General features: G+C 40.3%; 1 protein-coding gene across 1 annotated transcript in view; it reads right to left on the bottom strand.

Annotated features, from left to right (window-relative positions):
• Nucleotides 1–16,814, bottom strand: part of LOC145469244 (uncharacterized) — a 43,202-nt gene that overhangs the window by 6,010 nt on the left and 20,378 nt on the right. The window contains exons 14-27 of the mRNA XM_081452933.1: nt 16,272–16,579; nt 15,490–15,652; nt 14,633–15,001; nt 13,272–13,552; nt 12,429–12,570; nt 10,094–10,459; nt 5,851–6,255; nt 5,327–5,443; nt 3,643–3,930; nt 2,847–3,260; nt 2,411–2,667; nt 2,203–2,323; nt 1,098–1,328; nt 269–580 (exon numbers count right to left, since the gene is read on the bottom strand). Of these exons, the coding sequence (XP_081309059.1) occupies nt 269–580; nt 1,098–1,328; nt 2,203–2,323; nt 2,411–2,667; nt 2,847–3,260; nt 3,643–3,930; nt 5,327–5,443; nt 5,851–6,255; nt 10,094–10,459; nt 12,429–12,570; nt 13,272–13,552; nt 14,633–15,001; nt 15,490–15,652; nt 16,272–16,579 (3,774 nt within the window). The remainder of the gene's footprint in view (nt 1–268; nt 581–1,097; nt 1,329–2,202; nt 2,324–2,410; nt 2,668–2,846; nt 3,261–3,642; nt 3,931–5,326; nt 5,444–5,850; nt 6,256–10,093; nt 10,460–12,428; nt 12,571–13,271; nt 13,553–14,632; nt 15,002–15,489; nt 15,653–16,271; nt 16,580–16,814) is intronic.

The raw sequence follows: 16,814 nt of genomic DNA, 5'->3' as shown, positions 1-16,814 counted from the left end.
ACCGCTGTATTTTGAGGATTTTGTCCGACTGCACCGCAGGCTAGGGTTTCATCCACGGAGCGGACTAGAAAACAGAACCACCTTGTACAGCATAATAAACAGTACAACATGACAGTGCTACTCAATAGCTATCATATGGATGGTCACACACTAGGGTTTCTTTAACAAATTTACTTGTAAGAGCTTATATAGAACCCGGTTGTAAATCACAGTACATTTGTACATCACAGTACTGTTACTGCTAGGTTGAATCAATTTAAATTCTTACCTCCAATTGTAAAGACCTGAACATCATCAGCCTGGAAGGAAGATTCGCCGGTAAAATATGTAGTGGGATTGGAAATTCCGCTGACATCGTACACGCCACTAGCATTGATTTCTGTAGTAACCTGCTGGTTGTTGAAACATAGCTCGTCTTTATCTTTTCCCCAGCAAGGGCCGCCTTGCTTGTACCCCCTAATAGCCTGGTGTCTCTTCTCAGGTAACACTGCTAGCTTTTTAGGCCCATCATTCGGGTTGAAGGGACTTAGACTGAAAAGGAACGCGTTGCTTGAAGGGACGTTTTGAGCTTGATTAATCGCTGGAACAGGAGCAAGAAGTATCATCAACAGAGTAGCAAAGTACAAATGCAGGAGTAGACTCAGTACGAAATGTCATTATCAATAACGAGTCAAGAAATAGAAGGAATAGAAGAACTGTAGTTTCAGAATCGAACTCTGTATGTGAGAATTGATTGAGTCCGTAATTTGTACCAGCGGTGTTGCTTAGTAGTACAGTGCTTCTGTACCTCGATAAGCCGCAAGCTAATTTTTCGCGACTTGAATAAGAAATGACAAAGTCAAGAACTCGTCGGCACTTTGACAGCGAGTTGCTATGCACCACAGTTTACTTTCCGACTGCGCACTAAACGGAAGTAAGAGAAGCGGAGGGTAACATTCGAGTATTTTCTTTTAACAATTCTAAAGTGTTCTTCGTGACAACTTAACCCATGACTTCAGGTTTTTTTCAGGTTTTGCACTCTGAGGGCAATGAGGGCACCACAAAATTCAAACTTGAGTTTAATTAAGGTAAAGATAAGTTAGTGGTCTGTTTCTAACCATTCCAGCTATGATCAGAGAACCCTCCAAATATGAAGGAATCCTTTCTTCCCAAAGTTATTGTAGGGCCTCTGTTATCGCAGTTACTGTGGAAGTTAGCATTTGACCAGCCATCTTTTGTTCCTCTGTAGCATGGATTCCAGTACTTATCGCCAAATCCTGATTCAGATAGCCACTCCATTAGCTGGTCCTGGTAACTAGGTATGTGGCCGATTATAGCCGAGTGAAATCCTGCAATCATTATTGATTCGGTTCAACTTTGTATAAGCAATCTTATATAAAGATCACAATGACTGACTAAAGCTTAGCTGCTTTTTGTTTAATCGTTTCAAACAAGCAGTATATACTGAAGTTCCTTGTTATCTTCACCATATGTCAGGTGTTATAATCCATCAAATATTTTCGCTGGCGCGCGATTGGTCTAAACGCGTCACGTGACCGAATATTCCCCAGCTAAAACTGGGGAATATCCGAGAATATTCCCCACTTTTCAAAACTGCGCGCGTTTCGAAAAAGATTCGAAGAATAATAAACACAATAGCCTCCATTTGGGGCGAAAATATGCTCGGATATTTGTCCTTGGACATTATCTGTTCCTCGAAGCTCACAGTTTCCCTCGAGCTACGCTCTCGGCAAACTGTTCGCTTCTCGCAACAGATAATGTCCGCGGACAAATGTCCTAGCATATTTTCGCGCCAAATGGAGGCTATTGTTTATATAGACTGGACATTTAGCTGGCATGGTAAAATTGCAAGTAATTTGTCTTAAAACGAAGTTCAAAAACGTTTTTAGAAACACGTGTTTGCTTTCTATCTCACCAATTAAGAAACGGGACAAAATGTTGGGCGAGTCCTATCTTGCAGTGGCTTGTGGGACCGTTTCAAGGACATACGGTCATACTGAAGCAACTGCAAGATGACACCGCTTGTCCTTCGGAGTGCAGAATTCGAGGAAGATGAACCAAAGGCGTCAAATTTCGGGAGAACACTGAAAAGTTTCACCTAACTTGAGTTAACTTTTAATCCTATTAGTGTCGATCACCTTAATTATATATTCCAACTCCACCTTTTTAGGAAGGCTAATGGCAAAGGGCTAGTAACCTCACCTGTCAGTCTTGCACATGCCCGAAGCGGAGTGCATGTGCAACTAGAATTCACCCCTGTCCTGATATCCCGGATGCCAGTTTCTCCAGAACTTCCATCATCACTTACACTTTCAAACTTAATCTATAAAAAAAGCAGTACAGAAAGCAGGTAATTTTAAACACTAAATTAAACAAGAAATATGAAGCTTTTCTCCCCTGTCCAACCAACCTTGAAACCTTCGGTAGCATTAACAGGTAGTTGAGCAGGGTGCCACTCGTTTCCTTGGTTACCAGCCAATCGCCACAGCAACGATGTCGCTTCATCTTGTCCAACAATGTAGACATTTAATTTGCCAACATCCTCTCCAGATATGTAGTAAAGAAAGCTTAAACAGTTTACTGTTCCCACAACATAATGACTTTCGAGAACAGAGAGATCACCTCTTTGACGAGGGTAAGACATTCTTGTTTGGACGTGATCTGTTGCTGAAAAACAAAAGACAAAATGCTGGTCAGCATAACGTAAAGCTTTAATCAGCCGGTTAAGAAATTTGACATTAAAATATTGACAAAAAGCCTCCATTCCAAATTACACAACTCCTGCAGAGTCTCCTTGTGATGTCACAATTTCGATCCTAAAAGATTTCCCTTAATTATAAGCTTACCTTCTGATCGAACTTCAACCTCACACAGCATTAAGTTTCCGTTATCCACGAGCCTGGTTATGGTGACAAATCTTCCTAGCAGTGGGATAGGGCAACGAGCTCTTCGCCAAGCTTCCCTCCTAAAACGAAACGACTTTCCACATAAAGAATTATCCTTTAAATCTGGCTCATCATGATTTCCGATTCTTATCTCGAGCACGTAATTCACTTGCGATGAAGAAAATATATAGATGTGTACATCGCGAACTAAAATTTCCTTTTCCAAGTCAACTCGCCACCACGGGTCTTTCTGTGAACTGGTTAGGCTACAGGTTTCTGTGGGTGAATTGAAGCGACTGCCATCTGTTGCAAAGGAAGGATCTTTAACTACGCCTGACTGGGAAGCTGGTTTCTTGTAGGCGGCGTTGTCGTTTTCTGTAAAGAGAAATTTATTTACGTCTGCAATCACTAGTAACTTGTTAATTACACGAAATCAGTTGGCTTCAAGTGGAAGGTTTCCATTTATCTTCAACTGTTTGGGTTGAAAACTCGAACCAGCTCCAGCATCATATTCTCCAGCTTTATTTCATTACTGTGCTACACGATACTGGCATCCAAGTACCCAGCTAATTAGAGAATATTCGGTTCCTTAAGTTGTTTCGTATACTCTTCACCCCTCTTCTGTGGGATTTCAAAATATTTATAAACGTTCAATGTCTTGGATGCATTAAAACGTCTGTAACCTCTGGACTAATCTAACTCGCTAGAACTACTTGAATAGTTACTTACCTTTCAGTATATATAGATTGTAACTTACCTTTTATTATATATACTTTCATTGCATTAACTCCTCCCTTGTCATTCACGCACTCATCAGACTCTTCATATGTTGTTTTAACGTCAAGATGGCCGCCCGTAGAAGACAGGCACTCTCCTCCGTTTTTCAAAGCGAACATCTTGTTTCCTTTCCTGCGGGCAGCGTTAAGACATTTCTCAACGCTCTTTTCACGAGTGGTGTATTCACCATCCAAGACTGGATCGTTGTTTTCTAGACTTTTTATCAGTGGTCCTGAATCTGTTCTAAAGCAACCTATTTGATTGTATTCTGTTGAAAACGAAAGGAGGCAACATGAGAAGTCGGCTTAATATGCTGGGTCGTTGATTTCTAGACTTTTCATTGGTGGTCCTGATTCTGTTCTTAAACAACGATAGGGTTATTTTGCAGAACGCCGAAAGCCGAACGCCGAACGCCAAATGCACTGTTTCCTTGCGTTTTAGTAGTTTCACTCATGTTTGCTTGCGGTTAGCTTTTGCTTGTTAAGGACAGCATTATATTGCATATGGCCCTGCCTAACAAATAAAAGCAGACCGCAAGCAAACAGTGCATTCGGCATTCGGCGTTCTGTAAATTACCCCTGCCGCTTAAACAACTTATTTGATTGTATTATGCTAAGAACGAAAGGAGGTACATGAGATGTGGGTTTCATATGCTATCTGAACTCATATAAATTAATTCTGTGTTTATTAATGGAGCACAATCACCGCATTTTGAGTTATTTTGGTAAGGTACAAAATTCAGTACCTTTAAATTGAATGAAACCTGAAAACAGTAGTTAAGTAAAATGGAAAAAAAATAAAAAAATAAAAAACCAAAGAGATAATAATAAGCCATAAAGGAACAAGAATGGTTAAGGATGGAGAAGATTGACACGGTTTACAAACGACGAACTTGATAAATTTAGGTTAAACTTTTCAAGATGCGCAAACCGTGACGTGGCTCCTTTAAATGTCTACGATCAAAATGTTTCTGATGCTTTGTTACCTTTTTCATCAATTTTAACAACATTATCGGGTTGGAACATATAAGTAGCATGCCGTTCTTTCAAACTTAAGGTGAGACTTGCTAATTTTAAACCCAAGCCCCGCTTCGAAGGGTAAGCTTGTAGATTTCATCCCGAACAAATTGCGAAAGCACCTATGGATATATATGGAAAGGATGCGCACGTGACGGCTCGAAGGTGCCAAAGGTTTTTTTTTTTTAAGATTTGCCGAACGGGACTCTGGGCGAATTTTGAGAATCTGAGTACATCGTGCAAGAGGCTTGTAAAGCTTTGGCCCGCAAGAAGGATTTCTGCTCGAGGGTTAGATCGGGCTTCCCGCTGAGCTGGGCGATTAGATTAGGGTCTCTGCTCAGGGATCAGATTGGGCTTTATCTACCCTGGGGGAATGAGTCCTCCTAACAGCGTGCTCGCAGATCACATTAAGCTTTATCTACTCTGGGGGAATGAGTCCAGCTCTCAGCGTGAGACTTACACAGGCTCGTTACCGTTTCCCCTCAGGGATTAGCTAAAACAGGCTTCGCTCTGCGCTTTTGTCGCGCTTTCCGTCTCCCAACCTCCTTCGCTATCCCACTCAATCCCCTACAGTAGCGAGCCCGCCATGTCTGGGTCATAACGGCTGGGCTGCAACTAGGAGTATCTTAAGACTCCTCGTATTCTCACCTAAATCTCGAGATAAAACGTCGTAACTTTGGCTCAGATGATCGGCTGCAGATACACGTTTGAGCCTCCAGGGAAAGCTTGGATTGCCGCTGTTCTTCCACATGTACCAAGGAAGAGCTATAAAATATAGAACACCTTGTAGTTTTGCGCTTAAATGAATAAAAACAAATGATACGATAACAAACCCAATAGACTTGAATCTTCATTGGCTCTCAGAAAATTTATTTGAACTTACTAACTATTTTACAGCCAATGGCAGATTTAATGATACGCGGTACACGCTAACATGAAATCCCTGAATACTGTTCACTATATCGTTTCGTTAATTCTAGGAACTATTTACTTCAGTAATATCATAGTGCTACGGCTGAAGGAAATGCTGCATTTGTAGTATTTGTTTCATCTGTTTCAGTGACATGCCTCGAAACTGCTCGCCTCGAAGCTAAGAATATTTTTATTTTTGATTTTAAATGCAGAATTTAGAAAATATTCTTGAAGGTCAACTTTAGTTTCTGTTTACTTACTTGTGTTACCATAAAGCTCTTGCATTTTCTGTTGGGGAATGACCGACTCCCAGATTCTTAGATCGGCAATCTGCAGATGCTTTTCCCGTTTTAAAGCTGATTGAGATCTATCCCGCCCTATCGTAAACGTTGTTAATATATCGCCATAGTGGTATAGAAGACTTGCTGGGCTCGTTAACTCGGCAGCTAGGACACCATTGCGATAGAAGCGCAATCCCCATTGCTTACTCCACGTGATGCCCACGTGCACCCAACCCAGAGGGTAGTCTGGGAGTCGCAATTCCCAATTTTGATTTGACGTCGAGACTGACAGATGGTATGTGCGCGTAAATTCCTGGTAACCAAAGAGAATGCCAGAATTGTGTTCACCAATTACTCGTGTTGTCAGAATGACGTCGATATTTTCTGCGGAAATGAAAAACTCCCTCCATCAAAAATTGCAGAAATTCAGGGAAAGGAACTTATATTAGGTAATTTCCAGGAAATACCCAAAAGCTTTTCAATTAAATGTGAAGTATCTCAACGTAATTCAATCATGAAAATGCAAATTTTACTTAGAAATATTTTAAAGGCCCAGCTATACCTCGCGAGGTTGTCCTCCTTTTCGGAAATTTCTGGCAATCTGCCATTTTCTATCTGCTTCCCGGTGCAGTCAACCGAAAAATTAATGCTAATCTTTTCGCCGCTGGATCTTTCCGGCAATTTAACTCAAAGACTTGATCGAATGGAAATTGTTCCAGGAACATTTCTTTTTTTTTTTTAATAAGGTTTATTAGCAAATATGTGTTCCTTGTTAATCTGGTTCTTACACTGAGGATCATTTCCCATTTCCCGGGGGGGGGGGGGGGGAGAGGGGCTCCTATATAAAAAGGACGTGGGTTCTCATCGGAAATTTTGGAAAGAGGCTTTTTATTTTATTTCATTTTATTTTATTTCATTTTATTTTATTTCATTTTATTTTATTTCATTTTATTTTATTTCATTTTATTTTATTTCATTTTATTTCATTTTATTTTATTTTATTTTATTTTAATTTATTGCAATAACATTACATGAGATACGAAAAAAAAAAAATGCCTACTCTACTTACAATGTTAACGTAACTTACAATTTAACAATACCAACAAAACTTACAAGACTAACATTACAATTTGTTAATATCTTACATTACTCTCATATAGGGAGTTAGCTACAATAGGAGGCTTTCTCACATATTGATTTGTGATTTAGATTTATGTTTCTCAATCTTAATTTTGTTTGTCAAAATCGCTAAGAACGCAACGAAATAACACTCTTCTTCTTTTCTCGAGGCAGTATATAAATAATATTTGGTTATAATCAAGCAGAGGTTTAAGCCAAGATGACGAGCGAAGTTGTCTGTCACGCCATATATTTATTTCATTTTTACCAAGAGTGATCCTACCTCCGTTTTTGGAACTTCATCAATTAGTAAAGAGAGACGAAAAACGCCGACCTTCGGAACAGGTAACAAAATGATGGGTAAAGGTTTGTCTTTCTCCACAGAGGTGACATTTATCATGTTCCTTGATTGAATCTCTAAAAAGTGTCGAATTTGAGGGTAGAATGCGATGAATTATTTTGTATTGGAAAATGGCGAGTCTAGTGTCTTTGGTAATATTAAACGGAAGGCTATAAATGAGTTGTATCGTATGTTCTTTTACACTGGCTTCTTTCATCCTTCTTTCGGCTGTAAGCGTAACGAATTTACTCTTAACAAAGAATTTAGTTACTGATCTGCAAGAGAGTTTATCTAAAAGATATCTTATCCTTCTCAGAACGTTTTTCTAAAGGTTCAGTAACATTTCCTTTGAGAATATTGATCCATTTTGAGGGACTGCGTGACATGGACCGAAATAGTTTCAGAAGTGTGTTTTAATTTTGAACTTGCTGCAGAATTCCTCAAAAGTTAGGAATCTGTTACTTTGAAAAAAGTCTTCAATTTTAGTTACTCCAGCATCGTGCCATTTTTTGTAATAAATGGAATAACCTTCTATCTTAATGTGATGGTTGTTCCAAACAATTTCATTTAATACCTGCTTTTTGGTAATTTTTTGCCAAGCGCACAGAGCTTCTTTGTAAAACTCAATCGGTATAGCAACTTTAAGTAGCTTTAAGTCAAAATTACACTGCAGAAGAAACCGACTACCAACTGGTTGTAGGTAGGAAAGAGGGGTATGAGTCCAAGTTGCAGTTCCATTGCTGTCACTTAATCTTCTTACGCAAACAACTTTAAGCGCTTAATTGATTATTTGAATATCCGGCATGTCTGGAAAGAGGTACTAAGATCCTGTTCTGGGGGTGTGGTTTGAATTATTTTTTCTCCCCTTAGAGGTTTACCAAGTCTTACATAACACATTATCTCCTGTCATGTTTTTTCAGCTCAATACCCTAAAAGTTACTGCAAAAGCTCCCGCTGTGGACCTTTTGAGGCTGAACACCCGAAGAGGTACCAAAACTGTGTTTATAATCCCTAAAAGGTACCACGAGCACCCCTGTCATTTCTATATGGGAGTCACCCCTCCCCCCGTCCTCCGAGATCATTTCCGAATCTTTTAAAAGGTACTTTTAGGGTACTGATCTGGTTGTCTGTAGTTCCGTTGTGTGTAGATTGTGTGTTATGTTTTATCTGCTTTGTCTTTGCTCTGTTTGACAGCCGGATTGTTTCCAAAACTAATTGGCACCCTCGTAGCTAATTACTGTAAGATTTGTTTGAAATGAAATACTAATGCAAATCACTTTTAGGGAAGTTTTCTCAGCTGTCAGTGAAAATTTCAGCTCATTTATCAGCTACTAGTAAATTTTCAACTCGGCTATCAGTCGAAAGCGCGTCAGTTGTCAGCTGACAGTTTAAACGGTAAACTTTGATTAATTCTGAGCTATATCTATCAGTTAACCCTGGGCGCTTTCAATTCGACCCAACTTGCCAGACCTTTTGATACTGGAGCAAATGGAGCGGAGATTTCCCTGGAATTTCCTTCCTTTTCTTCGAAAATTCCGGAAATTGTTGGATTGATAATTAGATGGAAAGGAAATTATCGGTGGGAGATTTTGGAAAATCTGCGTGGGTATACCTCACGAGGTTTTCGCTCTTTCAGGAAGTTGCAGAATGCAGAATTCAGTTCCATTAGCAGCTGGAATTTTCCCGAAGTTCAAACCGGAATATTTGGTCCAATGAAAACCACCCGCTATCCAGCATCTCTTCAAAGTGACATATTCAACTGTAATCACTACATACAAAGCGCAAGTAATTCAGTAGATAAGGGCACCAATCCGTTCATATCCTAACAGAAGAAGCTCAAGGATCATCGGTGCGTGTCGTAAGTTAAAATTTAATGACCCTGGCTGGCTAGGGAAGTTGCTTCTCTCAACGGATTAGCATTTTATCAGGGTTTTTGTCTTAACAGTTCGCTGTAACCTGCACTGTTTGAATCACGATCCAACACGTCTCCATGGGGGTTGCTCCCTTATATGGGCTATATAGGTATGTGCGGCCTCCAAAGGGTATGGTTTTCAGCCGTTTTGGTCATAAATGACGTGTCGATTTTGGCCATTTTGGTTTTAAATAGTGTATGGTTCTTGTACTCTAGTCTTGAATTGGGTATGTTGTTCAGAAGAAGCTACTTTTTCATCATTATCGATAAGACCGTAAACAAAAGCCCTTCAAACTTACTATGTTTTGGGCAACTGTGTCAACTGTAGCGGTCACAAATAGAATAGCACATTTTTGGTCTGGTCATAAATAGGGCAAGGGTTTTGGGAAGCGGGTCGCACACCCCCACCAAATTTTTCTGTGAGTAACTTCCCCCCCCCCCCCCACACACATGTCCCTCTGTTACGAAAAATTGCCTAAGTCAAGTTCTAGAATAATCTAGAACCGCAAGTCATTCAGCCGTGACCAATTTGTATAAAAATATTCCAGAACATTCTAATCCGTATGTCATTACTCAGATTAGAAACTGTGTCAAACTACTTAATTTAGCTCCAAACAGAAGTTTCTAGAACTTTAAGCCTCATGTATATTAGAGCGAGAGGTTCTTCTGTAAGAGAAGATTGATTCAAATTAGAATAAGCTTAGTGCTGTAAATTCGTTACCTTACGGAAAGAAATTAGTTTGTTGCTGTTACCAGCGATCCTGAGTTTTGTCTGGAAACAACCCTGCTCTACAACGATACTCGTAACACCCTCAAGAATTACAAACGCTAATTCATCAAATTGTGTGTACCTTTTTCGCAAGCCGTGTGCCTATTAGTATCGCATGGTCTGTCGTTCCATAATCCGCTGTCACGTGATTCTCCACATTCTTCTTGGTTCATGTAGTTATTAGGTTCATTCTGGGCCCAAAATGTGACAGTTGGCAAGGAGCCATCATTCCATTTGAATATGTCCTTGTGAATGGCATCACGTCGCAGAGCAAGCCACCATGACTTCTCACTCCTTCTGACAAAGTTTTTCTCCTCCTCTGACGTCACTTTAAGAAGATCCCCACCTTGGTCACGGCAATATCGCATCGCGTCTGGCCATGTTTTCTGGTAATTCGTAAACAAGTAGCAGGAACCTTGAAAATATTCCCAGCTCGGGTGACAGCGGCCTGAGGAAAAAATCTTGCGACATGAACAGGCCCGCAAATGATCCCGGCCCGCAGATGATCCCAGGACCGGAAATGATCCCCAGATTGTACCGTAAATGATCCCGGACCGGAAATGGTCGCCCTGGCCATAAAATTTGGAAATGTGAGGACTCAGGAATTTGGACAGTGGATTTAAAATTTATGCGGTCGCTTTTTTTATTACTGTGAAACTCAGAAAACCGTGAATATTTGGATTTGATTCCAAAAGGTTAATTTGGTACTGAACCAATCACAATTACGTTTAGGACACGCGAGAAAAAAACCACAACCAATAGGCCACGTTCGATATATTAATATTCTAACATCGAACCTAGGCTTTCGGGTCAAAATTGCAAAACTTTAAGTTTCCTTGTCATTCAATTCCAAAAGAAGACTTGGATACATAGGAAACACCACCAAACATAGAAGTTTGTTCTGAAAACCTCGGAGCCATGTTAGAATATTGATATATCGAACACTACACAATAATAATCCTTAAATATTTCTGGTATTCCCGGTTTTCTGAGTTTCGCAGTAATAATACAATATTTCGATACAGCAGTTACTATATGAAACGCAAGAAAATGTGCAGTACTGAACGATTTGAGTGCAAATTTCACAACTTTAAAAATTATAATCAACGTCACGAAATCCTGTGTTTGAAATTTGTAGATTAGCTAGATCCTTCCCTGAATGACTTTATTGGGTCCAGGCCTGAGATGTATGATAACTCAGGATGTTCACTATGTCCTCAAATTTGGAGACAACTGAAAATTTCCTAGTGGATTAACTACATATTTACTACGGTAACTAGCAGGAAGGAATCTTAGGCACTTTCGTGGGAGCCCGTGGCTATCTAGGACGCAAGTATAAAACGTGTTCAGGTAAAAGTTCTGAGCGGTTAATTAGATGGCAGAGGCATCTTCCAAGATTCATGTTTTCTTTTTGCGGTGCGCATCCTAAACGAAAAATTTATGCGCAGTATGTCAAACGTTTTTTATTGCCGCCTTTATGCCTGAGGTACTTGTCTTTTCTTCACCTAGGATAATTAAGAAAATATGTATCCATCCATAGACTTTTCATGGAGTCCACGCCATTCTTAACTTTTTGCGGTGGAATCAGTTCCGGTCCCGGGATCATTTGCGGTCCAATTTGAGGGATCATTTTCGGTTCGGAGATCATTTGCGGGCCGGGATTATTTAGGAGCCTGCACAGACACGGCTACATCGATTAGAGCTGTATTCGAGTTAAATTATATATTAAAACAACAGCCAGTAAGGTTATAGCCTCATCAGGTACAGTACATTATACTGTGTATTTTACTGCGCAAGCTGATTGAACGTGTGTAACCATTCTAACTTTTAATGTTGAAGAGAAATCGCAGCCGAACAGTCCTAAGAGCTGCCTTTATTATCTGGCCAACCGTTCAGTCCACATTCCGTTACGAACGAACATTCGCCAGAATCATCATATCAACTTTATTCAACACGTTAAGTCTTCTATTGTCTACTTTGGGAACAAAAAATAGGTCAAATTTTGACAAAGCATCATAGCATTGCCACGGCAAAGAAATGATTGCGGTGCCTCTTCGCACTGTCGCCCACTCCCTTCACTGTAGAAAAATCGCAAGGGGCGTGTTTTTACTTGCAAACGTGATTTTTTCGGGACGATAGGGAAATGTCCTAATTGGTTGATCGATCGTTTGCAGTTTAATGTGAGTGCTTATCTTTTAGCTAAGTCATCAACGGTCTCATGCAAAGATAACGTGCATGCAGCGAATTTCTCCCTTGTCTGTGTCACGATAGACGTTGTGACACTGAAATGAAGTGGTTCTAATGCACGGATAAGTTATGCGAGAAACACGATTGTCAGTGGCATCACGATTAAGCCGTTTCAATAAACCCTCCTCTTTACAAAATCAAGGGGGCGGATGAACTTTCATTGTTCTCACCTGATACGTAGATTTCCACCCTCATGCAACAAAGGTTGGTAGCTTTACATTCTTTAGGAGTAAATCTCACGAAGTTTGCTGTGAACGTCGGCAAAAGGACGTGTTTGACCACAGTACTACCATCAAAGTTTCCTAAAAACTCCTGAAAATGAACCGAGTGAAGAAGACTGTTGAAGTGAAATTACACACGTAGGACAAATTGAACTGCTTAGTCATTACTTCATTTGTTTCAAACTGGAATTTGCACTCAGAGTGCGATTAAACATAATCTCAAAGGGATCCTTTACTTCAAATCCTCTTCGCGTTGCCTCCTGGCTCCAAGTTACAGTTTGTACGATCATGGAGTTGCTTTAATGAAGAGAAAACCTTCGGCCCATAACCTAACTCCAGAGTCTCAAAGAATCACTTTTGCTTTGTGACGCTGATTACAAGAAACGCTGGCTCTTTCGAACTAATGATTAACATAAAGGAATGTTTTATGACTTGGTACTTTGTCTAGTTATGTAAAGGACTGAGTGCTAATTAATGCAAGATCTCTATGCGGGGTATTACGTTTGGTCCCGATTTGCAAATCCTCACCAAAACACAAATAGTTCTGCTATGGAAAATTTAAGTTCCCAATTCTTAACCTGTCATACCAATTTTATCCCAGAATTCCAGGTTAAGTCCAAATGTTTGGCAGTAAAACTTGGTGGTTTTTTTACTCAAACCTGGGATAAGTTTAAGCGGTTCAAGACTTTTGGGCACTCCGCCGCTCCCCCCCCCCCCTCCCACCTCCACAAATAGGGTTAAACAATACTTGCGTTCAATCTAGGACATAGATGGTTAATTGTCAAATGATACCTTGATGATTCCGTTCTCGTAGTAATCTTCCCACGAGTTACCACCCGATATTTGATAACTCAACGTGTACATCTTCACATATCCATATTGATCTTTAGCACCCTGGGTATGTATGGTGCTCACGTTATATTCTCCGCCCAGGTCTATCTGAAGCCAGTCTTCGACTCGGCCGCACCATGAGGCGTGGCAGTCACCATTATTGTGCAGCCGAGCTTGTTCTGGTTCAGTCATGCATTTCCAGCTGGAAGACGACCATTGGCTGACGTCAAGAGTAGCAAGTACTGTTGAACAGTAAAGGTACAGAGTTAGTTCTGAAACATACTACAGATTATCCTCCTCTAATCCCCTCCCCCTCCTCCCACAGTGAGGGTTTCCTGGTTTTCTGCAAATCACCAGTTTGGTACATTCTTATGTAATAATATGACCGGTGAATCCGCAGTTTTGCACTTCTTGGATGTCAAGAGAGGGTAATTTGACACATGTCGATAGTTGGATATCTACAGGTATAAACAGAGACCTCTTTCGTTCTCAAATAGATTGAAGTTTAACAGATGATGCTATGTTACAAATTGTTTAACATGGCAGCAAACTGCAGCAGAGGCGATTACCAGGGTAAGTAGGATTCAACTATCATGACGCTAAATCCTTCTGAAGACATGATTGATCACTTGAAAATCCTTTCCTTGCTTCCAAATGCAAAACCAATGATTTCTTGTTTACACCTTTTAAGGTGTAAAAACACCATTGATATTCTCTGCCTTTTCTAAAAGCGTATACTCATGATCTCGAGATTGAATCTTTATGATTAACCGGGAGAAATGTTGTTGTTTTTTTCTACTGACGGCCAGTTTGCAGGAAAGTACTAAAAGCTGGTTTTCATTCGTGACGGGGTCGTAGTCGGAGTCGTAGTCAAAAGCGTGGAGCGATACGATCCGAGTGAAAATCAGGCCGACGAAGTCGGAAGCAACACCGATTCCGCTTATGACGAGTCGCTTATGATCTAGTGAAAACTGAAAAAACCTGTCGGAGTCAGAAGTAGAAGTGGAAAATAAACCAATCACTCTAGTTGATTCAGGGCCTTGTGATTGGTTGGTTCTTCTGCTCCTGCGTCCGACTCCGACAATCTAGTTTTCACTAGATCATAAGCGACGGAGTCACGGAATCGAAAGAAATGGAAACGTTCTGATTTTTCCGGCTCCGATTCCGTCGAGTGTATGACTAGCTTTTCACTACTTCATAAGCGCTCCGACTATGACTCCTACTCCGTCGCTAGTGAAAACCAGCCTCAAGAAGGCGGATTCTCCACCATAGTTACTTTGGCGGATCAAGCATTGATATTCCTTTAGAGAACAAGGTCTTACCTTTTTCGCAGACAAAATGCAAAACTTCGTCACAATTTTTTGTGTGCCAGGTTCCAGAACTCACTGAGAAAAAGGCACAATTGCTTTGGTTATCTTGATGAGCAGGTTCTCCTGCCGGCCAGTTTACATAAACAGGTTCGGTGCTATCGTCAGTCCAGTTCATCTTGTCTCCTGGAACTTCTCTAAGACCTATCCACCCATCGGTGTTTGTTTGAGCACTTATGAAATCATTTTCTTGCATAGATCCTATGTTGACCAGGTTTGCAGATGACTGTTGGCAGTGTGTTTGGGAGTCGTCCCACGAGTTCGAAGTCGACGAGAAAAAGTAACAAGAACCTTGAAAGTATTCCCAGCCAGAAGGGCAGTACTCTGTTGACCAAATAAGGAGAAATATTTTCCTTAATCGTCAAAACAGCTTTATGTGTGCATTTTTAGGGCAAGCAGTTTTTTGCTTTTGCTTTCATTCAAGTTATCAAAATTCTATTTTTTATAGATAACCAGTTTGATATAGCTTGACTTGGCTATCTTATGTGCAGTTAAATTCACAGATAATTAATAATAATTATAATAATTAATAAATAATTATAAGAAATCATCCTAGAGGTCTCTTGCAATAAACAGCTAGGCGTGTATTCTCTTGCGTGTTTTCTCTTGCGTTAAGGGCGTGTAATCTCTTGCGTTAAGGAAAACTGACAGCTTACACATAAATCACTCTTAAGTTTGCAGAGTTTTAGTTCGGGCGTTTCTTTACAACAAGCATGATGTTAAACATTCTGATTACAGAGTGTAAATCGAAGTTATTTCGACGTTTCAAGGACACGTTTTCCATAATAAGTATATTTTTTCCCAAAATATACTTATTGGCAGAGTAATATTGTTACTTGCATAATGGGCATGCAACTTGCCATTTAATATTCCAACTCTCATACAAGCTCTTCGGTACCAGGTCCTCACTGTGAATCGCACATATCGTGCTTTGTATTCCGTTGGGTAAAAATAATCCAGTGATCCGTCTGAAATCTGGGGGAAAATATGATAACACCCAATGACGCTAAACGCCGCGGAACACACTTAAGGCGTTGGCATATATAACTGATGCAACAGGCTGGGGACTTTCCATGTCGTTTAACAGTTCCATGTATCATGGAATGGATATACTGGTCGTTTAGAAAGGTAACAATATACAAAAATTAAATAAATAATGAAGGGGTTTTAGACTTTGGCCGTCAAGCTAAATCTTCTATTACCCTTAATCTGACCTCGAAGGGAAAACGAGGGAACTTATTTTCTTGAACCTAATCACTTAAAACGCAAGACAATCCTTTGTTGTTAAAGGCTTATAGCTACAGTGGACATGCTTCAACTAACTGCAACAGGCCACGTTCGATATATCAATATTCTAACATGGCATCCATGGCCAGCTGGCTTTCTGGAAACTTCTATATCTGGTGGTTATTTCTTTGTATCCAAGCCTCTTATGGGAATTGAGAGACAAAAGAAACTTAAAAAATGTACACTTTTGACTCGAAAGCCTCGGATGCATTATGAATTTGTGAAGTAACTTGAAATCTTGCACGTCGCTCAGTATGAGAATCCCACAGTAATAGTACAATCATCATTGCAGTTAAACCACACAAACCTTTTGAAGTAGCCATGTATCGACCGGCTTACCATCCGCTCGAAGTCCAATGTTATAGTTAGAAACCTTGCTGTCTGAGTCATGCGCTCCTTGTACGGCAACTCCATATATGGTGTGATTTGATCCCAAGTCCAATTCGAGCCATTCATCTTGTCGAATGTAAAAAGAACACCATGAACCTTGTTTGTTGTTTAAAATGGCGTGTTCTGGTCGTCCGTCTGCAGTGGTATCGTCCAGACTGTAACTTGCAGTTAAATGGGAGTCAGGAATGTACCTTGCATATCTTACATAACGTGAATTGGCCGAAGCTGAAAGAAATTTTACAGAATACAACAAAAGTGCGAGATAAAAGTCTTAGGTCGATCAACCGTTTCAACCGCAACTGGTCTGGGTTGATACTATTGAGGTTTCTCGATAGAACACTTTTCCAACCGTTTTCGTTTGGAACGCGGTAACGCCTGGGAATAGTCCCTACGCGAGCTACAATCACGCGACAGAATCACGCAAATGTTTTTTGACCGTTTTAACCTGGATTAAGGTTGG

Source organism: Orbicella franksi, chromosome 15 (genome assembly GCF_964199315.1).
Source record: "Orbicella franksi chromosome 15, jaOrbFran1.1, whole genome shotgun sequence".
Taxonomy (NCBI): Eukaryota; Metazoa; Cnidaria; class Anthozoa; order Scleractinia; family Merulinidae; genus Orbicella; species Orbicella franksi.
This window is presented reverse-complemented; position numbering and strand designations above follow the sequence as displayed.